General features: G+C 45.9%; 1 protein-coding gene across 5 annotated transcripts in view; it reads left to right on the top strand.

The window, feature by feature from the left end:
- mrtfab (myocardin related transcription factor Ab) overlaps nucleotides 1-27,649 on the top strand; it is a 51,928-nt gene extending 24,279 nt beyond the window's left edge. For 3 of the 5 annotated variants that reach the window (XM_045710328.1, XM_045710327.1, XM_014179618.2), the window contains 15 exons: nucleotides 15,066-15,131; nucleotides 16,937-16,992; nucleotides 17,177-17,252; nucleotides 17,486-17,653; nucleotides 17,991-18,148; nucleotides 18,308-18,436; nucleotides 18,678-18,934; nucleotides 19,819-19,987; nucleotides 20,605-21,855; nucleotides 22,127-22,339; nucleotides 24,566-24,682; nucleotides 24,834-24,989; nucleotides 25,158-25,247; nucleotides 25,484-25,544; nucleotides 26,242-27,649. In XM_045710328.1, the coding sequence (XP_045566284.1) occupies nucleotides 15,066-15,131; nucleotides 16,937-16,992; nucleotides 17,177-17,252; nucleotides 17,486-17,653; nucleotides 17,991-18,148; nucleotides 18,308-18,436; nucleotides 18,678-18,934; nucleotides 19,819-19,987; nucleotides 20,605-21,855; nucleotides 22,127-22,339; nucleotides 24,566-24,682; nucleotides 24,834-24,989; nucleotides 25,158-25,247; nucleotides 25,484-25,544; nucleotides 26,242-26,765 (3,491 nt within the window). In that variant the 3' untranslated portion in view covers nucleotides 26,766-27,649. Of the gene's footprint in view, nucleotides 1-4,098; nucleotides 4,775-15,065; nucleotides 15,132-16,936; nucleotides 16,993-17,176; nucleotides 17,253-17,485; nucleotides 17,654-17,990; nucleotides 18,149-18,307; nucleotides 18,437-18,677; nucleotides 18,935-19,818; nucleotides 19,988-20,604; nucleotides 21,856-22,126; nucleotides 22,340-24,565; nucleotides 24,683-24,833; nucleotides 24,990-25,157; nucleotides 25,248-25,483; nucleotides 25,545-26,241 lie in introns of those variants that run through there. The other 2 variants (XM_014179615.2, XM_014179617.2) reach the window with 2 other exon arrangements.
- The last annotated feature ends 272 nt before the right edge of the window (nucleotides 27,650-27,921 follow it).

Consider the following 27,921-nt stretch of genomic DNA (forward strand, 5'->3'; position numbering starts at 1 on the left):
CATGTGTTTTTCAGGATTTTTTTGTTGTTATTCTGTCTCTCACTGTTCAAATAAACCTACCATTAAAATTATAGACTGATCATTTCTTTGTCAGTGGGCAAACGTACAAAATCAGCAGGGGATCAAATACTTTTTTCCCTCACTGTTTGTTTTGTGTTTTCTAGTTAGCTTGATATACAGTTAGTGGGATGTATTGTTAGTGAGCCTCTAATGTTAGTACTTTGCCTTGTCTGGTTGTAGCGCTGAACACATTGGATGAATGAGGTTAGGTCTCCTGTATATCAGTTAGGTTATGTTTCCCCTACACACTGATAGGTTAAGGTCAATGTAGCTTTATATGTTGGGGAGAACGGGCTTGTGTTGGATGCCATTCCGTTCGCTCTGTTTCAGCCATTATTATGAGCCGTCCTCCCCTCAGCAGCCTCCACTGATATTAATCACAGTGTGTAAAGTCTTCCCATTGTTGCTGGACCAACACAGAGGGGCCTCTGCTACAAGGAAAGGAGGAGAGGAAGAATCCATCCGTTTAACCTATATTTTGAGGAACACATGACTTAAAAGACTCTTGCGGTCGAGTAATTTGATCCATATTTTAGAAGTAACCATCACAAAATGAATCTGTCTTTGCTGTTCTCTGTTTGACACAGCGGTTTTCTTTTCACATGAATCCTCCTTTTCTTTCTGAATGAATCAAACTGTTCTTGCCTCTTCTATGCCACATGTAACAAGTTCCATGTTCCAGACTGCACGCCTGCTGGTGCTTTAGGGGGTGGACTGTTACCGTGATGGGAAGGATATGGAATGTGTTTTCTGTGAAGTGAACTAGGGAGGGATGGGGTGCAGAATAGGGTCATCTCAGATGTTCATCCAGAAATGTAGTGCCTAGAAAAGGAACCCCCTTGCTCCCTCTTTCTTTCTTTCGCTCCCTCCCTCTCGCTCTACTCTCCTTTTCCCTCCCTCCCTCCCTCCCTCCCTCCCTCCCTCCCTCCCTCCCTCCCTCCCTCCCTCCCTCCCTCCCTCGTGCTCTGCTGCACCATATTAACAAATGCTAACAGCAGCCCTGAATTTGGCAACCTTACCTCCTGTAGCTGTTTAGGGGGCTCCCGAGTGGCGCAGCGGTCTAATGCCCTGCATCTCAGTGCTACAGGCGTCACTACAGACCCTGGTTCGATTCCAGGCTGTATCACATCTGGCCGGTATTGGGAGTCCCATAGGGCGGCGCACAATTGGCCCAACGTCGTTAGGGTTTGGCCGGGATAGGCCGTCATTGTAAATAAGAATTTGTTGTTAACTGACTTGCCTGGTTCAATAAACATGAAATAAAATGTCCTTCCCTCTCCTTTCCCCTCTTTTTTTCTGCTGACTCTTTCTTTGTCTTCCCCTCAGTGTTTCTCTGTCTGTCTACCCCACTGCCTGAGTGTCTTTGTGTCTGTCTACCGCTGTCTGTGTCCTTTCCTCTCTTACCCACTCTGCTGAATAGTGAGGCGTGTTGTGTTGAGGAGTAAACAGTTGTGACACTTTTTTAATGTCTCCGTACTATCACACAATCAAACCCTTCTATTTACATACTTTGCCTACCTTGTGAAACAGCCCACTGTTCTGTTACCACTCGGGTGAACAGACTTCCTCAGATATAATACCACCTTACCCCCCTAACAGGGAATGAACCCACAGCTAGGGTCTTTGTTGGAGTCTGTCAGGCCTGCCGAACCACATACAATCCCCCTCATCTGTTAGGACTGAAATCAGTGGGACTGGGCGTACCTCTGTGCTTTGGCCGTTCTGTGGTTGGTCTACTACCCTATTTAAGATGTGTGTTGTTTTTGCTCACATTATGGGACTGGATTTTTACTATACACCTGGTAGATATCGTCTCCAGTGCTGCAGCCACAGGGGCTTTTGAGATCCAGTCCGTTTAGCGAAGGATAAAGAGACTGACTGACTGAGGGAGTGAACATAGAGGTACAAGACCTATAGTTTGTTTTAAGCTAACTTGCCTGTACTGCCTGACATGGTTCTAGCAGTCCCACCCATACTAGAGCTGACACACACACACACACAGAGACGCACAGAAGGAGGGAAAGGAGGCTGGGTTGTGGGAGGTTATCAGTCTGGCTATCCAGGCGTTACAGCCTTCTCTCCAGGACTGGGGCAGGGCGACCCAGCAAGGTGACCTTCGTGTGGGGGAGTCAGTGCCCGACCGCCTTACCCTGGATGTCTCTGAGCATTGAATTAGTGAGAACTCCATAAGAATACTGTATCCTGTTGTAACAACATGGAAAAGGGTTTCACTTGCGATGATGGTGTTACGTGTTTTTTGTTGTTTTTCTTGCCTGCCTTAGCTGAATGCACTGGATAAGATCGCATTCTTATTGGCTAAAATGTTTCTAAAAATACATTGGCTTAGCGGGGGCCCCGGTCTGCCTAATATTATGGTAGGGGAAGCTGGGAAACACTAGGCCTTAGGGAATCTCTTCAATCGGCCCTAGTGTGAGGCATCAAACTACGACTCGCAAGACTATGCCTCAGTTGTCCTCTAATGATAGTTGATGGCAGAATGACAGAACGCCTAAAAATCTAACCCTAAAAATCTAACCTAACCCTCAAACCCAGGTGCCATAAAACCATGGGCAACAGCCCTGCTGTAACCACCCACACATTAGGCTGGGCTGCTCCTAAAACCATAAACCTTTACTACAACACTACCTTTCTCCTCTGAGGAGATAGCTGTGATAATCACAGTACAGTGATAATGGTGATAAGGATAGTCAGGACAGATCATGTATTACTCAGTGTCTTTGGAGTGGTCGGACAGTCCTGTCTCTCGAGGTAGGCCATCATTGTAAATACGAATTTGTTCTTAAATGACTTACCTGGTTAAATAAATAAATATATATATATTATATTTATATATATTTTTTTATTTTTTCCATACTGGGAAGTTGTAGGCTAAAGCTCGGTGGACTTTGGTCCTGTTTTTCACACTGCTTCCTGTGAAGTGTGTTTGGTCAAGGTGGTGCTCTGTTCTCTATGGACAGTCTGTCCACCATGGCCTGATCATAAGACCTACACGCAGAGACGTCAGCGGCCTAAAAACGAATCCAAGTCTGTCCGTGTATTTCAGTGAGAACTGTTAGTCAGCGAGGGGCGAACCTATGGGTACACGCTGGATAAACGCACCGGCCGTGAAAGTTGAAATGATTGTGTGTGCGTGTGTGGGTGGGTGTCTGTAAGTAACTCTACCCAGCAGCCACACAGGTGATACTGAGCTGAATATAGCCCCCTATGGCCAGCTGTCCCTACTATTTAAAACACAGAGAGCTGGGGAGGGGGGGGGGGGTTGGAGTGTTGGGGGACCTCGGCAGCATTCTGGAGCAGCCACAGACAGGACAGAAAAGCTTTGCATGTGTTCAGGTTGTGAACAGAACGTGTCGCCCCAAATGCAGTAGCTTTGACTGTAACCTGCATTGTCAAGATTGAAAGGTAGATTCTGAGATAATCTCTGTCACTGTGTTACAGCATGTGATGTAGGAGTTGCCTGCCGCAGCTCACTAGAGGAGTTGCATGATGTATTCCATTGCACTTGTTCTACTAGATAAAGGTTGCAAATCTCCCGAAGAGCCATAGATACTCAGTGTATCAATATGTTCCATCAAAGAATAACGAGTACAGTACTGAGAGAAATCTAAAACCGGTTGTACTTCGAGGTCATTGTTATTGCCGTCACTGATTTGATAAAGTTTCTTGCATTTAACCATGAATGATGACTTATCAAAACCGTTAACACAATTACCAAGTTTTTCTTTAAATGTGTCTCAGGTATGTCTTCAGTATAACATCTGTGGAGTTCAATGTTTTTTTGTTGTTTATCAACAAATCCCTTTTCTCTGGGGGGGAGGCTGGGTCTGTAGGTTGAGCTGTGAAGGGGGAAGGTATGTGGGCAGAGACATGAATGAATGGCAACAGCTGAGCAGGAGAACTCTATCACCAACACCGTGTGTGTGTGTGTGTGTGTGTGTGTGTGTGTGTGTGTGTGTGTGTGTGTGTGTGTGTGTGTGTGTGTGAGTGAGGAGCTCCAACCAGAGCAGTCTCTCACTCTCTCTGGGCTCTCGTCCCTGCTGCTGCCCTCCTTTTTCTCTCCTCCCTCTCTCTTTTTCATCTTTGGTTTTACCCTGTGGATTTCCACCGTCTCATTGGACACCTTAGTGGAGCAGCTCTATCGTTCCTAGCTGACTGTCACGACGAGAGGAAACGAGGGAAGGACAGAGAGAAAGAGAAGAAAATAGAATTTCTGACCAGGAAGACGGAAGATGGCAAGTTTTCTTGAGTCAAATCACATCCCCTCTTTTGATTAGAAATTTCAAGCTACTTAATCAACCTTTGACAAGCACAGTCAGAAGTCATCTGGACACGCAATGAATCAGACGAACGTCTTCTCCCTGCCTCGACCTTAGTGAGAGGAAAACCAATACGCTCTTGGATGTCGTGTATTGCAGACGAGACCTCTTTTTAGAGACCCATCGACTGCCTCCCGCTCCATATCTTTGGCCACCGCTGTATCAGCATCTATTCAAGACTTGAACGACGACACCTCTATATGAAAATATTTTTTTTTACAAAGATAATTAATAGCAAGTCTAAATGATCATGCTGGACACCAACCACTTCCTGTCCTTTGAGCTCGCCCCCTTGGACTCTCCTCCAATGGGGGAAGAGCTGGACAAGCAGGACTTGATGGATTATGAGAGACATGCCTATCACAGCCTCAAAGAAGGTGGGTGGGGTTAGAAGACACCCAGCGTAGAGGGGAAATCTGATCTGATTTGTGTTTTAGTTGGAGCCTAGCCCTCAATTTTATAATTCACTAGTTTATGGTCTAGCCAGCTTTGGGTTTGATTCTATATGGTGACAGGACTTCTGTCAACCTTTTGATACGTCCTCTTCCTGCTCCTTTCTTATTGATGCATTTGATGAACCATAAGCTGTTCATTGGTCATTCCTCATGTCTGTTTGTCTGTAACTCCCTGGTTGTATTATGTAATGGTTAAGCTAACGTCCAAATGATGAGCTCACTGGATCATTACCGCGTGTTTTGCAAATAGACATGTTCCAAGGCTCATGCCAAGTGTTAGGCTGCTGTGTGCGCCTGCGTGTTTATAAGGGAGACTTCTAGGTTGACGTGTGTGTGTGTGTGTACAGCAGGTGTGGGCGGTGCTGTGCCAGGTCTGGGGCCCTTTGGGGACAGTGGCAGTCAGCAGACATATTTATTAGACCTAATGACACATGAGCACTGGGATTAGCCCAAGTTGGCCAGCAGTTGGCCCACCTCCCGCTTCTTTTCTCTCTCTGCGTTCTATCTTCTCTCTCCACTGTTTTTCTCGCTCGCTCTCTCTCTCGCTCTCTGTCGCTCTCCAGAGTTGGGCTTTGTCCCAATATTCTAATAAATAGCCCTACTTCCTATATGACCGCTGCAGATCCAGAGGGATCTCATTGGGGAAGGGTATATGGTGGAAGTTGTCTGTTGCTTTCAGTGGTCATGAAGACATGTGGGCTAGTATTTGGATTGATGTAGGTCTGAACTGAAGGGAACTGTTATGTCTTTGCCAGTTTGTCACTAAAATCTAAGTTTAGACTTTTCTAACATATACAGTCCAGATTTTTGTAAGAAAAGTGGAGATAAAATTAAAGATTAATCTTGTGAAGTATTATTACTTTATTTACAGCATTTATTAATAAGGCATAACAATATTTGATCAAATGTGTCCGGACTGGGCTTAATGGGTTCCAAATGTACCTTTTTAAGTCCATGGGTGTTCCAAATACTAATAAATTAAATAATACATTTGAATGAATTTCCAAACGTTCAAAACGTACAAACGGACATTTCCTATGTAAAATTATATTCATATCCCCAAAAGTTATTAATATAAACTGATAATTACTATTCATCGTGAAAGTAGCACTCATAACGATCGGGGTGGGGGGGTCCAATCATATCTACAGAGATCACTGTGGACTTAGGCTTTTGTTCTTGCCAACCAGTACACACCTGATTTGAACTAATCATACTTCAATCAAGACATGATTAGTTGAATCAGGTGTGTTGTTGCTGGGTTAGAACAAAAAAAACTGCTGCCACTCTGTTGATATGAAGCCTTGCACAAATAACATAACACAACTTTGAACCAATTATCTGAAAGCTGATTCACATTTGCTGTACTGCTATTCTTAATTTGTTAGTTAGTTCATCATGTTCATTGACTATTAGAGATATCAACACACTATCCTATGTGTTTCAAAGCATACTGGGCTGAATTGGAACAACAGTGATTTATGGTGAAATAGACCAACTAGCAAAATCTACTCATAAAATATTTGGAAACCAATGGTTTTGGGGTATAAATATTCACTACAGACTCCAATATTATGCAAAGTTAGTATTGATCATATTGACCACTTTATTTATTTCCATTTCCATTCTATATAGAGGGAGTGATTTTTGTGCTACTTCACCCTATAAGCCCACCTGAGATAAATCAAATCAAATTTTATTGGTCACATACACATGGTTAGCAGATGTTAATGCGAGTGAAATGCTTGTGCTTCTAGTTCCGACCCTGCAGTAATATCTAACAAGTAATCTAACAATTTCACAACAACTACCTAATACACACAAGTGTAAAGGAATGAATAAGAATATGTACATATAAATATATGGATGAGCGGTGGCCGAACGGCATAGGCAAGATGCAGTAGATGGTATAGAGTACAGTATATACATATGAGATGAGTAATGTAGGGTATGTAAACATTATATAAAGTGGCGTTGTTTAAAGTGACTAGTGATACATTTACTACATCCAATTTTTTATTATTAAAGTGGCTAGAGATGAGTCATTATGTTGGCAGCAGCCACTCAATGTTAGTGATGGCTGTTTTAACAGTCTGATGGCCTTGAGACCGAAGCTGTTTCAGTCTCTCGGTCCCCGCTTTGATGCACCTGTGCTGACCTCGCCTACTGGATGATAGCGGGGGGAACAGGCAGTGCCTCAGGTGGTTGTTGTCCTTAATGATCTTTTTGGCCTTCCTGTAACATCGGGTGGTGTAGGTGTCCTGGAGGGCAGGTAGTTTGCCCCCGGTGATGCGTTGTGCAGACCTCACTACCCTCTGGAGAGCCTTACGGTTGTGGGCGGAGCAGTTGCCGTACCAGGCGGTGATATAGCCCGGCAGGATGCTCTCGATTGTGCATCTGTAAAAGTTTCAGTGGTTTTGGTGACAAGCCAAAGTTCTTGAACTTCCTGAGGTTGAAGAGGCGCTGTTGCGCCTTCACCATGCTGTCTGTGTGGGTGGACCATTTCAGTTTGTCTGTGATGTGTACGCCGAGGAACTTAAATCTCTCCACCTGCTCCAAGACTGTCCCATCAATGTGGATAGGGAGGTGCTCCCTCTGCTGTTTCCTGAAGTCCACGATCATCTCCTTTGTGTTGTTGATGTTGAGTGTGAGGTTATTTTCCTGACACCACACTCCGACACCACACAGCCTACCACTGTAGTGTCGTCTGCAAACTTGATGATTACGTTGACTGCGTGGCCATGCACGCCTCCATGGGTGAACAGGAAGTACAGGAGAGGGCTGAGAACGCACCCTTGTGGGGCCCCAGTGTTGAGGATCAGCGGGGTGGAGATGTTGTTTCCTACCCTCACCACCTGGGGGCGTCCCGTCAAAGTCCAGGACCCAGTTGCACAGGGCGGGGTCGAGACCCAGGGTCTTGGAGGGTACTATGGTGTTAATTGCTGAGCTGTAGTCGATGAACAGCATTCTTACAGAGGTATTCCTCTTGTCCAGATGGGTTAGGGCAGTGTGAATGCGATTACATCCTCTGTGGACCTATTGGGTCGGTAAGCAAATTGGAGTGGGTCTAGGGTGTCAGGTAGGGTGGAGGTGATATGATCCTTGACTAGTCTCTCAAAGCACTTCATGATGACGGAAGTGACTGCTACGGGGTGATAGTCGTTTAGCTCAGTTACCTTAGCTTTCTTGGGAACAGGAACAAAAATGCAATTTTTGTCAATTTGACTTATCTAAAACAATGCAAGGTTCATTTAATAGTAAAATAAGAACTAATTCATAAAAAAATGTAAGCTGTGAATGCCTGTAATCTATCTATCTTGTAGTTCACCAAGTTATGTTGCTACTGTTTGACTGTGACAAGCAGGCATGACTGCTAGCATGAAAAATCCATCTTTTAAAATGGCAAGAAATAGTAATATGCTATCGTGTGCATATATCAGCACATTAGTCTCTTAATTTTACATAAAGTATGATCACTTATCTGAGAAGGTACTAAAAATATTGAAAATGTGTTTATCTGAGGGTCGCCTCAACACCAATGTTTTTTTTGCAGCCTTGAACTTACACAACTGTCAACTGAATAATAAAAGCATTTGATTGGCTTAGAATAAAAACGGTTAAGGATATAACAACCAGATTCACTGGTTGCAACATTACATTTATTTATTTTGTATTTGAATCAAGACGGAAGTGGACTTAATAGGCACCTGGGCTTTATAGGTACATTTACCCTAAACAAGGGTGGTTTTACAGTGTCATCTTAATAACATGAATACTGTCAGTGAGTATCAGATGTGTGAGGTATCAGTCAGATAGTGTTTCTGATCTCTTGTTCTGTGGATAGAATAGTGCAGGGGGAGGCTTGGAGTGGGTGGCAAGGCAATGATGACAGAGAGTGAGAAAGAGAGAGAATGAGGTAAGGTTATAGTGAAATACTAAATTTGAAGTTCCCCAGGGAAAGAGGAAGAGAAAAATAATTGAGAATGACCTGCCTCAGGGAGCCTGTGAAAGAAAGAAAGAAAGAAGCAAGGTTAGGAGAGAGGGTAAAGGGGGAGAGTTGTGAGGAAGTGATAGTGATTCTCTCTCCCAGAATAGATCCTTCCCTTCTCTTTACTTCCCGTGGGTGCCAAGTGGTGTGGCATGCCCTGGGATGGCACGTTCCACATGTTTGTGTTATTGTGCGTGTGTGTGCTTGTCTTCCTGCATAGTCACGTGAGTCAAGTCTATGTGTGTAACAGTGTGTTTATGTTACATACACGTGAGTCTCGAGTGCGTTTGTGTGTGTGTGTGTGTGTGTGTGTGTGTGTGTGTGTGTGTGTGTGTGTGTGTGTTAGCGAGAGCAGAGAGAGAAATGAATACCGTTGCTTACAGCAGAATCCCTGATATGCTGTGAGATTGAAGACCAGACTCAGAACAGGTCTGTGCCCAAACAATTCGAGCTTCCACTTTTAAAAATTCAACTTTCCAGAAACAAATCTCTCACTGTTGCCACTTGTTACAGACCCCCTTCAGCCCCCAGCTGTGCCCTGGACACCATATGTGAATTGATTGCCCCCCATCTATCTTCAGAGTTCGTACTGTTTGGTGACCTAAACTGGGACATGCTTAACACCCCGGCCATCCTACAATCTAAACTAGATGCCCTCAATCTCACACAAATTATCAAGGAACCTACCTGGTACAACCCTAAATCTGTAACCATGGGCACCATCTTAGATATCATCCTGACCAACTTGCCCTCTAAATACACCTCTGCTGTCTTCAACCAGGATCTCAGCGATCTCTGCCTCATTGCCTGCATGTGTAATGGGTCCGCGGTCAAATGACCACCCCTCATCACTGTCAAACGCTCCCTAAAACACTTCAGCAAGCAGGCCTTTCTAAACGACCTGGCCCGGGTATCCTGGAAAGTTATTGACCTTATCCCGTCAGTAGAGGATGCCTGGTTGCTCTTTGAAAGTGCTTTCCTCACCATCTTAAATAAGCATGCCCCGTTAAAAAAATGTAGAACTAAGAACAGATATAGCCCTTGGTTCATCCCAGACTTAACTGCCCTTGACCAGCACAAAAACATCCTATGGTGTTCTGCATTAGCATCGAATAGCCCCCGCAATATGCAACTTTTCAGGGAAGTCAGGAACCAATATACTCAGTCAGTTAGGAAAGCTAAGGCCAGCTTTTTTGAACACTAATTACAAAAAGTTTTGGGACACTGTAAAGTCCATGGAGAGTAAGAGCACCTCCTCCCAGCTGCCCACTGCACTGAGGCTCGGAAAGACTGTCACCATCGATAAATCTACGATAATCGATCATTTCACCTGGCTACCCCTACACCGGGCCAACAGCTCAGCACCCCCTGAAGCAACTTGCCCAAGCCCCCCCCCCCCCCTTGCTTCTCCTTCACCAAAATCCAGACAGCTGATGTTCTGAAAGAGCTGCAAAATCTGGATCCCTACAAATCAGTTGGGCTAGACAATCTGGACCCAGTCGAAATTGTTGCAACCCCTATTACTGGCCTGTTCAACCTTTCTTTCGTATCATCTGAGATCCCCAAAGATTGGAAAGCTGCCGCGGTCATCCCCCTCTTCAAAGGGGGAGCGACTCTAGACCCAAACTGTTAGACCTATATCCATCCTGCCCTGCCTTTCTAAAATCTTCGAAAGCCAAGTTAACAAACAGATCACCGACCATTTCGAATCCCACCGTACCTTCTTCGCTATGCAATCTGGTTTCCGAGCTGGTTATGGGTGCACCTCAGCCAGAACTGTGCGGCAGTCTTCATCGACCTGGCCAAGGCTTTCGACTCTGTCAATCACCACATTCTTATTGGCAGACTCAACAGCCTTGGTTTCTCAAATGACTGCCTCGCCTGGTTCACCAACTACTTCTCAGATAGAGTTCAGTGTGTCAAATCGGAGGGCCTGTTGTCCGGACCTCTGGTAGTCTCTATGGGGGTTCCACAGGGTTCAATTCTCGGGCCGACTCTCTTCTCTGTATACATCAATGATGTCGCTCTTGCTGCTGGTGATTCTCTGATCCACCTCTTTGCAGACGACACCATTCTGTATACATCTGGCCCTTCTTTGGCCACTGTGTTAACAAACCTCCAAATGAGCTTCAATGCCATACAACACTCCTTCCGTGGCCTCCAACTGCTTTTAAATGCTAGTAAAACTAAGTGCATGCTCTTCAACCGATTGCTGCCTGCACCCGCCTGCGCGACTGGCATCACTACTCTGGACGGTTCTGATTTAGAATACGTGGACAAATACAAATACCTAGGTGTCTGGTTAGACTGTAAACTCTCTCCTTCCAGACACACATTAAGCATCTCCAATCTAAAGTTAAATCTAGAATCGACTTCCTATTTCGCAAACAAAGCCTCCTTCACTTATGCTGCCAAACATACCCTCGTAAAACTGACTATCCTACCGATCCTTGACTTCGGTCATGTCATTTACAAAATAGCCTCCAACACTCTACTCAGCAAACTGGATGTAGTCTATCACAGTGCCATCCATTTTGTCACCAAAGCCCCATATACTACCCACCACTGCAACCTGTATGCTCTCTTTGGCTGGCTCTCGCTACATATTCGTCCCCAAACCACTGGCTCCAGGTCATCTAAGTCTTTGCTAGGTAAAGCACCGCCTTATCTCAGCTCACTGGTCACCATAGCAACACGCACCCGTAGCACGTGTTCCAGCAGGTATATTTCACTGGTCAACCCCAAAGCCAACATTTCCTTTGGCCGCCTTTCCTTTCAGTTCTCTACTGCCAGTGACTGGAACGAATTACAAAAATCACTGAAGCTGGAGTCCTATATTTCCCTCTCTAACTTTAAGCATCAGCTGTCAGAGCAGCTTACTGATCATTGTACCTGTACACAGCCAATCTGTAAATAGCACACCCAACTACTTCATCCCCATATTGTTATTTATCCTCTTGCTCTTTTGCACTCCAGTATCTCTACTTGCACATCATCATCTGCACATCTATCACTCCAGTGTTAATGCTAAATTGTAATTATTTTGCCTCTATAGCCTATTTATTGCCTACCTCCCTACTCTTCTACATTTGCACACACTGTAAATATATTTTTTATATTGTGTTATTGACTATATGTTTGTTTATGTGTAACTCTGTGTTGTTTTTGTCGCACTGCTTTGCTTTATCTTGGCCAGGTCGCAGTTGTAAATGAGAACTTGTTCTCAACTGGCCTATCTGGTAAAATAAAAAGAATAAAATAAAAAGAACAGCTGACTAGACTCAGACTCCCTGAGATGCTGTGAGATTGAAGACCAGCCTCAGAACAGCTGACTAGACTCAAACTCCCTGGCACTTCTGATGATGTCATGGTCCTGCCCTTAAAAGACCAGGCGAGAGAGAAAGACACATACACACACACACACATATACACTCTGCATGTGGCCGCTCCACAGAGACTAGCCTACAACATAAAAACGGGAACTGATGACAAACAAATAGTCCACTCCTAGAAATGCAGCAGTGGCTTAGGAGTGCATACAATAATTAAACCAGGGGTGAGTTTCCCAGAAAGCCTGGTTAACAAAAAGGTCACAACAAGTTACTGACACAGTAGCAGGACAGAGAGATGTGTATCTATAATAATAATAATTAGGTGGGTGCTTATATTTGGCCTATTTCACACATGTACACGTGTGCATTATACGCATGTGTGAATTGGAAATGTGCTTTTTGCTAATCCCAATTCCACCGAGACACCCTCAGAGAGTGGGGTCACGGCCAGCGTCAGCCATTATCAACGGCGACCCTGGAGAAAAGGGTTAAGTGGCTTGCTCAAGGGCACGTTGACAGATTTTTCACTTTGTCGGCTTGGGGATTTGGACCTTTAGGTTCCTGGCTCAAAGCTCTAACTGTTAAGCTACCTGCCACCAGTGTGACTCATAAACACAGTCATTTAGGTGGTCAGTTGTTCTGATTGGAAGACTGATAAGGGTCTACTTACTTCCTTTAATTGTTGCAAGATTTGCAGTACATAATATAGTGAGGGAAAAAAAGTTTTTGATCCCCTGCTGATTTTGTACGTTTGCCCACTGACAAAGAAATGATCAGTCTATAATTTTAATGGTAGGTTTATTTGAACAGTGAGAGACAGAATAACAACAAAAAAATCCAGAAAAACGCATGTCAAAAATGTTATAAATTGATTTGCATTTTAATGAGGGAAATAAGTATTTGATCCCCTCTCAATCAGAAAGATTTCTGGCTCCCAGGTGTCTTTTATACAGGTAACGAGCTGAGATTAGGAGCACACTCTTAAAGGGACTGCTCCTAATCTCAGCTTGTTACCTGTATAAAAGACACCTGTCCACAGAAGCAACCAATCAATCAGATTCCAAACTCTCCACCATGGCCAAGACCAAAGAGCTCTCCAAGGATGTCAGGGACAAGATTGTAGACCTACACAAGGCTGGAATGGGCTACAAGACCGTCGCCAAGCAGCTTGGTGAGAAGGTGACAACAGTTGGTGCGATTATTCGCAAATGGAAGAAACACAAAAGAACTGTCAATCTCCCTCGGCCTGGGGCTCCATGCAAGATCTCACCTCGTGGAGTTGCAATGATCATGAGAACGGTGAGGAATCAGCCCAGAACTACACAGGAGGATCTTGTAAATGATCTCAAGGCAGCTGGGACCATAGTCACCAAGAAAACAATTGGTAACACACTACGCCGTGAAGGACTGAAATCCTGCAGCGTCCGCAAGGTCCCCCTGCTCAAGAATACATATACATGCCCGTCTGAAGTTTGCCAATGAACATCTGAATGATTCAGAGGACAACTGGGTGAAAGTGTTGTGGTCAGATGAGACCAAAATGGAGCTCTTTGGCATCAACTCAACTCGCCGTGTTTGGAGGAGGAGGAATGCTGCCTATGACCCCAAGAACACCATCCCCACCGTCAAACATGGAGGTGGAAACATTATGCTTTGGGGGTGTTTTTCTGCAAGGGGACAGGACAACTTCACCGCATCAAAGGGACGATGGACGGGGCCATGTACCGTCAAATCTTGGGTGAGAACCTCCTTCTCTCAGCCAGGGCATTGAAAATGGGTCGTGGATGGGTATTCCAGCATGACAAGGACCCAAAACACATGGCCAAGGCAACAAAGGAGTGGCTCAAGAAGAAGCACATTAAGGTCCTGGAGTTGCCTAGCCAGTCTCCAGACCTTAATCCCATAGAAAATCTGTGGAGGGAGCTGAAGGTTTGAGTTGCCAAACGTCAGCCTCGAAACATTAATGACTTGGAGAAGATCCGCAAAGAGGAGTGGGACAAAATCCCTCTTGAGATGTGTGTAAACCTGGTGGCCAATTGCAAGAAACGTCTGACCTCTGTGATTGCCAACAAGGGTTTTGCCACCAAGTACTAAGTCATGTTTTGCAGAGGGGTCAAATACTTATTTCCCTCATTAAAATGCAAATCATTTTATAACATTTTTGACATGCATTTTTCTGGATTTTTTTGTTGTTATTCTGTCTCTCACTGTTCAAATAAACCCACCATTAAAATTATAGACTGATCATTTCTTTGTCAGTGGGCAAACGTACAAAATCAGCAGGGGATCAAATACTTTTTTCCCTCACTGTAGTTTGTACTGCAACTCTTTCAACAATGAAAGGAAGTATACCATAGCTGGCTTGATAATACAGGCTACTGTGAGGAATTAATTAATAGGTCAACCTAAGTGGTTAAACAGTGAGAAAACAGTCTGCTGACAGACAAGACTGATTGTGCGATTGTATTACTGACTGTATCTCTGAGTCGTTATGTAAGAGATGTTTCCTGTTTTGAAATAACGATGTGTCAGGCGTACATGCAACAAGGAGTCTCTCTCAAACACACATTCTTCTGTGTTTTTATAAGTGCACTTTGAGTATAGAAACAGGAAGTGTGTAATAATGTACTCCGCCCTCCTTTGCAACAGCAAAAAAAAAAAAAAAAGAGGGAGGAAGTAAAAAAAGGCGAGGGTTCTGTCCATTGAGTCCTGCTCTATCCGTCTGCTTCTGTGTTTGTTGACATAAGGATACCCTCTCTGCCCTGCAGACGGATTCTTCAGTGTAGGATGGGAGTCTGGACCTGAAACTCTTGTTTTGAAGAGGTTGTTGTTGTTGTTTCCATGCTGGCAGTTGCTGACTCTCCTCTACCTCTCTCTCACTGTCCTCATGCAGTCCTCCAGCTCAAACTACAGCAGAGACGCACCCGGGAGGAGCTGGTCAGCCAAGGGATCATGCCACGTAAGTAGTGCCCAAACTCTTCATCCTTATCTCAATTGTCTAGAGCAGCAAATATAATAGAATATCACCCTCTGCATGCTTGACCAGCACAGTTTCTCTTCCGGTTCCATTGGACAGACAGGTTTGTTGTGTTGTAATTTGCGTTGTGTTGTCTTGTGTTTTGCGTTGTTGTGTTATCAAGTGGGCCAGCCAGCTTCCCCTTCTGTGTCCACTTCCTGTTCTGTGCTCTGTTCAGTAGCTGAAGAGACTCAGTGTTCAGCTGTAGGAAGGAGGAAGTACATGGGCTATCTCTCGGTTCTTACTGGAGAGAGAAGCTGACTAACTCCCTAACCTGCACCCTTCAGAAGGACCCTAACAAGGCCACAATTGTCAGTCAGTGACAGCGTTGTCACTGACTCTCCTTGACGAGTGCACTCAATCTGCACCCGGGTTGGGGTCTGTTTGATTTTCAATTCAGGATTTGCTTCTGTTATGACCTAGCCTGATCCAAGACCATCCTGACCGCGTCACTCTTGTTTCGCTTCACTTCAACAGAATGTAAGCTTGCAAGAGCTCCGGATGGTTGTGCTAGGCTTGTTACGATGGGTCACAACTCGGGTGCAAAGTGGCTAACCTGGCCCTAAGATGGGCCTCTCCTCTGTGCTCCCACTCTTATTACACAACAACAACAGGCCAGGGGAACTGTGTATCTACACAGTTATCCTGCACAGACAAACATACATACAGGACCTTATTCCAGATTAGTCCAGATTACTGAGGATCAGGTTGTGTTCCTGTGGGGGAGGCATTACAACCAACCTTTATAAGTCACTTGTTATGACTTTGGCCCAAGGCTATAGCAGAATACAGGGCCTTGACGGTAAAACCGTTGTCAGTTGACGGTAGTGCTCATGTCATGGCTTTCCAGTCACAGTGCAGTTGGATATATAAATAAGAGTGAATTACAGAGTAGACAGGATCCTCCATGATCCATTTGCATGTATTTGGAGACATGTTGACTTGATATGAGTGGTTAGGCCAATATTTAGGCCTGCTAGTCTGTGACCCCATCCCCCCGGTTGACCTCCTAACCTCTGGCTTGACCCCTTCCTGTAAGCCAGCATTACGTCCCACAATGGACACACACACACACACACACACACACACACACACACACACACACACACAGGTGATGAAATCTCCAGTGTCCCTCCATCATCCTCTTCAACTTTCCAGTGTGTGTCTTGTACTTGTTTTGTTGTGTATGTTTGTGTGCTTACGTGTATGTCCACATTTGTGTTTTGATGGGGGCTTCTGGGGTGAGATGCTTAGTGACACACACACACACACACACACACAGCCTACAGACACTCACACACACAAAGTACACACACAGGGACATGCTGAGGACCAATACAGTTGAAGAGTGATGGATCTAGAAAGTCCCCCTCTCAGAAAGTTGTTCCATCACTCCTCTCTCCCATCTGTCCTCCCCTCCTTAAAGATCCTGTCTGGTCTGTAATTCAGATCTTTATTGATTGTTCTCAGACATACACCTCTCTCATACTATAGCAGGCTGTTCCTCCTTCACTGTTCTGCTGAAAACGGGTCACGCACCAGTCAATACAAAAACATACTGTTCTATTTTCTCTTACTGTTTGGTGGATATAATGCCTTTTGACCTTTTCATATAGAGTTCTGCTTTGAGCATGTGTTCTCACACTGTCAGTCTCCAGTGGTGGTGAAGAGCTCACAGCGTAGTCTGTACGCCTTTGTTCATTCTCTCTTCCTTTGTCGTTTCTCCCGCTTTCCCTCACTGTCCACAGCACTGAAGAGTCCGGCAGCCTTCCACGAGCAGCGGAGGAGTCTGGAGAGAGCCAGGGTGAGTCTCTCCACGTCGGTCGTTCTCTCTGTAGTTCAATATGTGCAGTCTTTGTAGAACTGCGTCCTCTCTCTTGAGACAACACTCATCTCTCTCTCCTTTTCCACCCTTCTCTCCCATACTTCTTTCATCTCTCCCTTTCTTCGCACTCTCTCTTCTCCCACCCTCCTCTCCTCCCTTCCAGACTGAGGACTATCTGAAGAGGAAGATCAGGAGTCGTCCTGAGCGCTCAGAGCTGGTCAGGATGCACATACTGGAGGGTGAGTCACCGCGCCCCCTCTCTGATCACCACAGAACTACACCACAGAACTACACCACAGGACTACACCCTCACACGCCACTTCTCGACGTGGTTACATTGAGCCAACTATACCACGTCTGTTTGTGCTGCTCTATATACATAAGTATGTTTAGTTATGCACTTCTTTGAGGACCTAATTGAGTGGTGTCTGTACGTCCTTGTGAAACTGTGTGTGTTTTTCTCTTCACACAGAGACGTCAGCAGAGCCGTCTCTGCAGGCCAAGCAGCTGCAGCTGAAGAGGGCCAGGCTGGCTGATGACCTCAATGATAAGATCTCCCACAGACCTGGTCCTATAGAGCTCATCCACAAGAACATCCTGCCTGTAGACCTGGACTGTCCTCTGCAACACTCACTACTGGGTATGGACACACACTGTCTAATGCAATACACACACAGTTCAAGTGTTCCTCAAAATGTTATCATTGCAATGTCACAGTACTGAACTGGTGTCAGGACATTGTTATTGCTAAATCCTCATGGTGGAGACTGTGTGAGACCAATTCCATCATTAGTCATTCTGGTTTGGCAATCGCCTCTTGGTGTATTGCCAATTACTAATCTCATAGTTTGAAATACAGATGTTTGTTGTAGTGATACTGAACCTCACAACTTACCAACTCGTTTTTGTAGAAGATCATTTGTTTGGTGAGAAGAACGGTGAAATAGAGGTTTAATAAATCTCTCTACCACACACAGATTCTCCAAAGGGTGCAGGAGAGTCCTCATTGGACGAGGACAGCAGTGATGCGTTTTCTCCGGACACTCTAGCCAATCACGACTCTCCACTGGGTCCTGTCTCCCAGCTGTCCCCCTCTGACATGCTCACTCAGAACGGGGACATGTCCCCCTCACAGGTACAGATCATTCTAAAAATGTTTTTTATTTTTGTACAGTACTTATAGCCACAGAATGGAGATGAAGCCAATGGTATTCGCGCGTGCTTACATAGACGAGTAATCACATGAGTTGTCCCATTATTGGCGCTTCAACTGACCAATCAGATGTTTTCTTAGTTCCTTACCCAGGTCCCTCCTCCCCCTCCTCCTCTGTTGCTGAATGACCATGACTCCTTGCAACGACAGAAGCTGACCAATGGGACAGTGACGCCGGTTGCTTCCCGCCCTGCCAGTGGTCAAACCAAGGTGAGGGACATCCCCTGTTGTTAGTCTGAATATCTTGCTATGTCAAATCAAATGTATTTATATAGCCCTTCTTACATCAGCTGATATCTCAAAGTGCTGTACAGAAAGGTTGGAATGTAATACTTTCTGTATACAAGCAATCATATCTTACTTACTCTTTCTCTCTCTCCCTCCCTCCCTTGATTTCGCTCGCTCACTCTATCGATCCCTCCCTCTCTCCCATCTACTGTAACTCTCTCAGTTCCAGTCCAAGCCCAGCTTGGAGCGCCTCTCCCAGAGGTCTAAGAAGTCCAAAGACGTGAAGCCCAAGGTGAAGAAGCTGAAGTACCACCAGTACATCCCTCCGGACCAGAAGGCTGACCGGGAGCCTCCCCCTCAGCTGGACTCCACCTACGCCAAGATCCTCCAACAGCAGCAACTCTTCCTCCAGCTGCAGATCCTCAACCAACAGCAGCAGCAGCACTACAACTACCACACCATCCTCCCAGCACCACCCAAGTGAGTGTGTGAGGGAAAGGTGTGTGTGTTGGGGTTGCAATTAACGATGTGTGTTTGAAAATAAGAGGCATCACATAATTTACTCCATGCTGTCTAATGGCATGTGGTTTTGTGTGTAAAGGCGACTGTGCCACCCTGTGTGTGTGGTTGTGTGCCTGGTTGGTTGCGTGCCTGGTTGGTTGCGTGCCTGGTTGGTTGCGTGCCTGGTTGGTTGCGTGCCTGGTTGGTTGCGTGCCTGGTTGGTTGCGTGCCTGGTTGGTTGCGTGCCTGGTTGGTTGCGTGCGTGGTTGGTTGCGTGCGTGGTTGGTTGCGTGCCTGGTTGGTTGCGTGCCTGGTTGGTTGCGTGTGTGGTTGGTTGTGTGCCTGGTTGGTTGTGTACCTGGTTGGTTTTGTACCTGGTTGGTTGTGTGGTTGGTTGTGTACCTGGTTGGTTGTGTGGTTGGTTGTGTACCTGGTTGGTTGTGTACCTGGTTGGTTGTGTGCCTGGTTGGTTGTGTGCGTGGTTGGTTGTGTGCGTGGTTGGTTGGTTGTGTGGTTGGTTGGTTGGTTGTGTGGTTGGTTGTGTGGTTGGTTGGTTGTGTGGTTGGTTGGTTGTGTGGTTGGTTGGTTGTGTGGTTGGTTGGTTGTGTGGTTGGTTGGTTGTGTGGTTGGTTGGTTGGTTGGTTGGTTGGTTGGTTGGTTGGTTGATTGTGTGGTTGGTTGGTTGGTTGTGTGGTTGGTTGGTTGGTTGTGTGGTTGGTTGGTTGTGTGGTTGGTTGGTTGTGTGGTTGGTTGGTTGTGTGGTTGGTTGGTTGTGTGGTTGGTTGGTTGTGTGGTTGGTTGGTTGTGTGCCTGGTTGGTTGTGTGCGTGTGGACTCACTTCTCTGTTTCTTGTTTCTCCTCAGACCACCTGCAGAGCAGCCAACTTCAACAAACCCCGGCCCCTCCCCTTCACGCAGTGTTCCCCCGACGACCCCGGCCCCTTCCAATCAGCATGGGCCAAGTCGTCAGAGCCAAACCCCTGTGGGAGGGGCCAAACCTTTGACACTACCAGCCAACCTGGATGACTTCAAAGTGAGTAGGTGCCAGATGGTGAAGCGTGATTCATCACTCGAGAGAGCGCATTTCCACTGCTCCAGAGTCCAATGGCAGCAAGCTTTACACCACTCAAACGGACGCTTGGCATTGCGCATTGTGATCTTAGGCTTGCGTGCGGCTGCCGACGAGCAGCTCTAGTGCTGACCTTGCTTCCAGAGGCAGTTTGGAACTTGGTAGTGAGTGTTGCAACCGAGGTCAGCACTCAGCGGTGCCGTTCTGTGAGCTTGTGTGACCTACCACTTCGCGGCTGAGCCGTTGTTGCTCCTAGACGTTTCCACTTCACAATAACAGCACTTACAGTTGACCAGGGCAGCTCTAGCAGGGCAGAAATTTGACCAACTGACTTGTTGGGAAGGTGGCATCTTATGACGGTGCCAGGTTGAAAGTCACTGAGCTCTTCAGTAAGGCCATTCTACTGTCAATGTTTGTCTAGGGAGATTGCATGGCTGTGTGCTCTATTTCATACACCTGTCAGTAACGGGTGTTGCTGAAATAGCCGAATCCACTAATTTGAATGGAGTGTGCACATACTTTTGTATATATATACATAAGGGAGTAAGGATCAGAATCATAACTCTTCTTCTCCCCTCCAGGTTGCTGAGCTGAAACAGGAACTGAAACTGCGGGGTCTGACCGTGTCTGGCACTAAGATGGACCTGATCGAGAGGCTGAGGAACTACCAGGAGCAGAATGGTGGAGCTGGTGTTACTGCGACTGTAACCCCTAAACCCAGCCTACCAACCCAACCTGCTGGCTTCACCATCTCTGCCCCCCCCCATGCCGGGACCAATACCCTCACCCACCAATCAGGAGAGGCAGGCGGGAAGATACCTGCTTTCTCATTGGCTCACAGTGCCGCTCCAGCCCGTATTATGAGGTTTGGCAGTACGAACTCCTCCCCTCCTGTGTCTCCCACCCCGTCAGAACGGTCGCTGGCGGTAATGAGCCCCGACGAGACCAGCTGTAATGGAGACTTATTCGGGGAGATGGTGAGCTCTCCCCTGACCCAGCTCAGCCTGCACCCTTCCCCAGCCTCCATCAAAGAGGAGAACCAGGGTTACTTACCCACCTGCAGCCTCTCCCAGTCTCGGCTTTCACCCACCGCGCCTCAGCCTGCCACCCCACCTCAGGAGCCCTCAGGAGCCCCTGGGGCAGCCATGGAGGCCTCCCCCTTGGACAAGGACCAGTTGCTCCAGGAGAAGGACAAGCAGATCGAGGAGCTGACACGCATGCTGAGGCAGAAACAGAGGCTGGTGGAGACCCTGCGCTCGCAACTGGAGAACGGGAAACAGACAGGATTGAAAGAGGTGCAGGGTGCGGTGGTAAACGGTTATGCCCAGGAGGCCCAAACCAAAACCACCTCCATCAAAGCCATCCTCCATCCTGCTCTCACCAACGGAGAGATGGTGAGGGTCAAGAAGGAGGTAGAGACGCAAGAAGAGATGGAGGGAGTGGACGAAGCTCAGCCTAAGGGACAGCCTCAGCCGACACAGTGCTCCCAGCAGACTCTGCTCAAACTGCAGCAGATCCACCGGATACAGGTTCAACAACAGACACAACTACTACAGACACAACAACAACAGCAGACACAACAACAGCAGTCCCAACAGCTCCAGCAACAAAAACAGCAACAACAGACACAGCAGATGCAGCAGCAGAAGACATCAGCCCAGTTGTTACTCCAGCAACAGCAGCAGCTGCAGCAGCTGATCATCCAGCAGACCCAGCAGAAACAGCTCCAGCTGCAGCACAAACAGCTGCAGGCCCAGCAGAGGAAGCAGCAGAGACAGGCCCAGAGACAGCAGCAGAACAAACAACTGAGTCAGACCGTCACCACACAGCAGGTACATTCAGTCATTACAGATCTATATCGTACAGTCTATAGATCTACGGTATAGGTATACACACCGCAGACGGTCACCGCACATCAGGTACATATTTCATGTTTAACAGAATAACCTTGTCTGAAACCATACATGCATATTTAACGGAATACATTTGTCTGAAACCTGAAGACTATTCTTTACCTCAGGTTTGGAACCAAGTCTGTCTCTTCCCCATCTCTATTGGGCCGTTGGTTTGAATATGTCTGTTCTCTACTCCTATTCTCTCCAGGTCACTCCAGTCTTCATCGGCCAACAGAATGGCACCCAGGTCCCCGCCCAGACCTTCTCATTGGACCTCCTCAAGTCGGGCACCACGCCCACCCTTGTCACCGACGGCAACGGCAACCACTACCTGATAGCACTGACCAATCACAATGCAGAGGGCCAGAACGGGGTGACCTCATTGGGCAAAACTAGTGGATCGCAACGCATCACACTGCAGGTACAGTTACACTGGAAATCTGCTAATGAGTGTTACAGGTCTCTATGTTAAGAGGTAAAATGATTGTGGAAGATGGTAGCACAGTGCAGTAAAATTGCTCTGAGCTGTTTTGTCCTTTTAACCCCCTCGGGTGGATGTCCATGGCCTCGTGGAAATCGAATTAGCATAATACAAAAATCCACATAAAACTCTTGCATCGGATGTGTCTCAATCCACCGCATCCGCCAATTGCACATCTGCATCGATTTTAAACACCTTTCAGGAACCACGTGTAGCTGAAATAGCCAAATCCACTAATTTGAAGGGGTGTCCACATACTTTTGTATGTATAGTGTATCTCTCGGATATAGGACCGACACTTCAGAACAAACTTCCTTTAGATTTGTTTTGGGGACTATCTTTCGTTCCATGTAGTGAATCCGTTATTCAATGCGTTTGTATGGGCTAATAGCAGTAAATCAAATAGCTAAATTATCTTTGGTATGACCTTCTTAAAACAATTCAATATAGCTTAGTACAGTGGTCACCAACCGATCGACTGGTTGATCTCCAAGCCATTCGTAGTCGATCACCAAACATTTCTGTAAAAAAAACTACGGTAAAGCCTTGCGTTCCTATTTGTTGTTATTCGTTTCACGCTGTTGAAAGCAGGTGCACTTGATTCAACAGCCCTAGCGCCCCGGGAAGGCAAAGTCTTCCAATTTTGAACCATTTCATGTCTGAAGGTAGAACTCTTGCCTACCCAGCAGTCCCAGAGAGCAAATCAAGTGCATCTATAGGCCTACTGCTGGCCAATCGGATAGCTCAGATCAGTGTCTGCAGCACAGCAAAGTTGATCATGTGAGATTTGAAAACTTTGAGAACCATGGCTAGAGAGAGACTCAACAAATACAGAGCCTTTGTTTTTGATTTCAGAACTCAATATATCCATTTAAATCAGAAAATAAACAAATGGCATTGACAAAATTATTGACACCCTAGACTTTGGTTAAAATAACTGCAATTAAGCTCTTCCTATAGCCATCGATGAGCTTCCTGCACCAATCTTCCATCAAGTTCTCTCTTGCAGCCACATCCAGGGAGGTTGGCTACAGTGGCATGGGCCTTTAAACATCTTGATAACATTATGTACGGTGGAAACAGGAACATCAAGGTCTCTGGAGATGGGACTTGTAACCTTGAGATTGTCCATGCTTGGCTACAATCTTCTGTCTGACCTCCTCAGATAATTCTCTGGTTTTCTTTTCTTCATGCTCATTGCGGTACACACAGTGATATAAAACAGGAGAGTTAGTACTTTTCTCTATTCAAACTGGTTGAATGAGTGACTTTTATATTGCAGGCACCTGCAAATCACCAGAGGTGAGTTCAATTCCAAAGTAAAGGAGAGTCACCTGCTTGAAATCTAATTATTTCTAACTACTTCTAGAAGGTGCCATTAATATTGTCTGTGACATTTTAGTATTTCTTAGTAAATATATATGTTTTTTTAACTGTAAACCAAAGACATGCATATGTGGATACCTACATTTTTTTTTACATTTCAACAGTTTTCTGGAAGAAATGGTGCAAGGGTGCAAATATTTTTGGCCACAACTGTATTACCAGTGTGATCATATATTTTATTTTTTTTGGGGGGGGGGGTGATATAATTTCAAAATGGTCTGAGAAGAACAACATTGGCAAGGAAATTCAAGCGTAATCAATATGCAGTGATAATGTATTAGGACTATAGCACAAACCTCATTACTACAGAACTATTTTCAATTGGTTAATGCGTTGCATAGGCTTATGTTTTTTAAGTCATGTATTCTTTTTTTATCTGAGCGGTAGATCTCTGCTTGCATTTTGACTCAGTGATTTTTGATTCTCCCAGTCATATTGTCAACAAGGCAGCCTTATGTATCGTTCAAAAACGTACCATTTCCCTTTTCCATAAAATATGTTAGTTTTCATGGGAAGGCACATAAAGCGTTTTTATCAAAAGTCATCACTTTTGCATGTGAAATCCTACTCATTACTCCACATGCTTATTAACCTACGTCACTTGAGTTTTTTCTGCCTATTTCACTGTCGGCCAGAGCGGGGCTCACACCAGGGATGCAGCCCGGTCAAAAACAAATGCAATCATTTTTCACCCAGCGCAAACTCCGTGCACCCAGGCCAGCTTCATCAAAATCCATCAATGTTTAATGGTGAATTCAATCTCCCTATTTTGTCCTCTAGCGATTGCAGTCAACTCCAGGCAAACTCCCCAGCCAATCCCCAGCTGAGATACTCAGCTCTGACACTCAATCAAAACAACAGTTACAACCAGGCCCTGTCAACCAGCCTATCAAAAAGGTATGAGAGTTACAACAAATCAAGGCAAATACAAGGTCTGCTCTCTCTCTCTTTCTCACACACACACACACATGCACACAAACACACAATTTTAGCTGTCACTGTCTGGCAATACTCTTAAAATCATCACTGTCCTTTTTCTCTCCTTCAGGAACAGAAGGCGGGTCTACATCTGGAGACCAATGGCATGACCAATGGAGTGCCAGAGCCGAGTCAGTCTGTCTCCGCTCCGCCCAATCTCCATCCTTTCTTTGACGAGGTGTCCAACTCGTCTGAAAGCGAAAGCACCGCTTCCCCCTTCCTCAAGGTAAGACCAATTCTGCAATGATCATTCATGGCATGTCCAATATCATCTCATATTTGGCTTTTCATTCATCTGCATCTATATTTTTTACTTGCATTTATTCTTTCTTTGTAGCCTATTTTCTTTCCCCTTCCCTCATCCTTTCTTTATTCTCTCCTTCCACCCTTTCAGAGAGAAGTGTGTCCGACTTTTGACCGGCACACTTTGTTCACCCCTCCCTCTCCTAAACAGACTTCTTTCTCCTCCACTCAACGCCTCAAAGTATGCCCTTCACTCCTGCCATGTCCCTCTGTACATGTCTATCCATGTCTTTCCTGTCCATTATTTTTCTCTTCCATCTTTTATTTTCTCTCATTTTCTCTGTCCATCTGTTAGCATTGGTCTCATCTTAAATTTGCTCAGTATGTTGTTGATTCTATAGTACTGTACATGTTTGCCGGTTTTGTTAAACAGCCATGAGTACTGTAAACTGTACTAAATGTCTTCTCTGCCCCCAGGAGAACGGCCTGAGCAGTCAACAGATGGACGACCTGTTTGACATCCTCTTGAAGAGTGGAGGTAATCGAACAGAGCCGTGTACACACACTCACACACAACACTCACACACGACACTCACACAAATATCTTCATAATGTCTTACATGCTGACCACACCGCTCGCGTCGCATGCGCCAATGAGAGTCTGCGTTGCCAAGCGCTAAAATAGAAGTCAGTTCTATTTGTGACGCTGAACGCGGTGCAAGTCCTGCTTCTCCTATCTACTCATTTGGTTTATAGAAGCAGATACCCGCGTGGGTGATTGAAAGATTAACTGAGTTTGGTCGGTTGTCATGGTAACTATGAAAGTTAGATGCCAATCGCCATATAAAGTCCAAACAAGAAAAGCCTGGAAGGAGGAGAGATGACTAGAAACGATTCTGTTGACCGTTTTATGTGTGGATTCATTGTCAGAGTAGAGGACCTTGTGCATTTCAGGTAAAATAACAACTCAACGTTTATATCCCAGGACAAATTAGCTAGCAACATCAAGCTAGCTAGCTACATTTCCATAAATGTTTAATTATTTTCGACCTGTACCCAAATAAATATAATTGGTTCAGAGTTTGTTTTGATATTTCAACCTGCATGTCATGATTGTGTTTGTTGTGGGGGGACAAAATCAGTTTGCGCACGATGTTACTGCCAATACATGAGCGCCAACCCATTTGTTTGATAATTGTTCATATTTATGCTTTTTCTTTCTCTTCCCCACCCAGAAATCTCTGGAATCCGAGCAAACCCAGACCCTTCCCTGGCCCTCCTCCACTCCAACCCCCCCACCCCTCCCTCGTCCCCTCTCCACCTGTCGCCCCCCACACCCCCTCCGGAGCCCTCCCTACCCGCCCTGCCCTCCCAGCAGCCATTGCCCTGCCCAGGAAGTAGTCGTCTGGAGGATTTCCTGGAGAGCACCACCGGCACACCCCTCCTGGGAGTGGAGCCTGACGGTGGCCTGACTTTGATTGACGACCTCCACAGCCAAATGCTGAGCACCTCCAGCATCCTGGACCATCCCCCCTCCCCGATGGACATGGACACCAGCGACCTGGGCTTCTCCCCCCACCCAGCAGGGCTTGACTTCGGGGACCCAGCCCTGGACAGCATGGACTGGCTAGACATCTCCATGGGAGGTGGAGGGGGAACGAGTCTTGCCCCTCTGGGCCCCCACACGCTCCCCAGTGTATTCTCAGTAGACTTTCTGGACAGCTCGGACCTCACTCTGCACTGGGACTCCTGCTTGTAGCTTCTACGGAGTGAGGAGTGGTAAAGACTCACACACAAAGACACACGCTCAAGCATACTGCGTACAGGCTCTTATCTCTCTCACGCAAACACTCTTACTCGATAAGCAGGTCCACCACTCTGGAGGTTCACTGGCCCAGCATCATTCACTGAGACCGGGGGCCTTGCCCTGCATTCACTCAAGTTGGACAGGCTAGAGAGCAAAACTGACTTTAGATCAGAGGCAGTGGGGTGAGAGGTGATACTGCATTAATGGAGCTTGGTCTATGACACACCCTTATGGTGACAAAGGGTAATACATGTGGAGGGCAGACCCAAAGTGTCAGTGGTGTGGAAAGCTGTAATGAACAAACCTCATTGGTGGAAACCTAATGAGATCGAACCTCATTGGTGTAAACCAGAGGAGCGTTTACAATGGTATTTAATGTTTAGCTCAACGGAAACTGCACTGTACTGAACGACCAGTGGAAGAGCAGGTTGATTATGGTGGCCCAGAGGGAGATTGTGAATGGTGTGCGCTGCACGAGTTTTAAATGGTCACACCCATATTGATTAACCACACCTCGCTGCACTATCCAAACAGAAGCAAACGTACATCAAAGGCTGTTGAACGGTACACGCCGTTTTGGGGAAGCGCGTCGTTCACTACAAACCGCCACGCAACGTAGCAAACGTTGTATTGAATTGAACGCACCCCAACTGGTGAAATGAACCTCATTGGAGGAGGCAGTTACTGGTGGTGTTTGCTAGACCACTATGCATTTCTGTATGTGGGGGGTGTATTATTGATTGTCCACATTTTTCTTCCCAGTTGCTTGGTTTCCAAACCACTTGGACCTTGTCATTTTATATGAAAAAAAAGATATAAAAAAAAATCTATGAAAATGTGTGTGTTGTTTTTATTATACCATAACCTTTTGTAAATGCACACTGATTTGTTGACTGTCTATACCTTGGTACAGTTTTTGTGGTATTGGATATAGCCACTAGAGGGCGACATTATCATTGACAAAATACTGCTTGAGAGCACCCATCACAGATCAACTGTGCTGGTTCGTATTTTTTTTAGGCCTAGTTAACTGGTCTTTAACCTAAATGAATGTGTACATTTATGTGAGAAATCAGTGTTTGAGGACTGTTTTGGATGCATAGGTGCC

This window comes from Salmo salar, chromosome ssa28 (genome assembly GCF_905237065.1).
Source record: "Salmo salar chromosome ssa28, Ssal_v3.1, whole genome shotgun sequence".
NCBI lineage: Eukaryota > Metazoa > Chordata > Actinopteri > Salmoniformes > Salmonidae > Salmo > Salmo salar.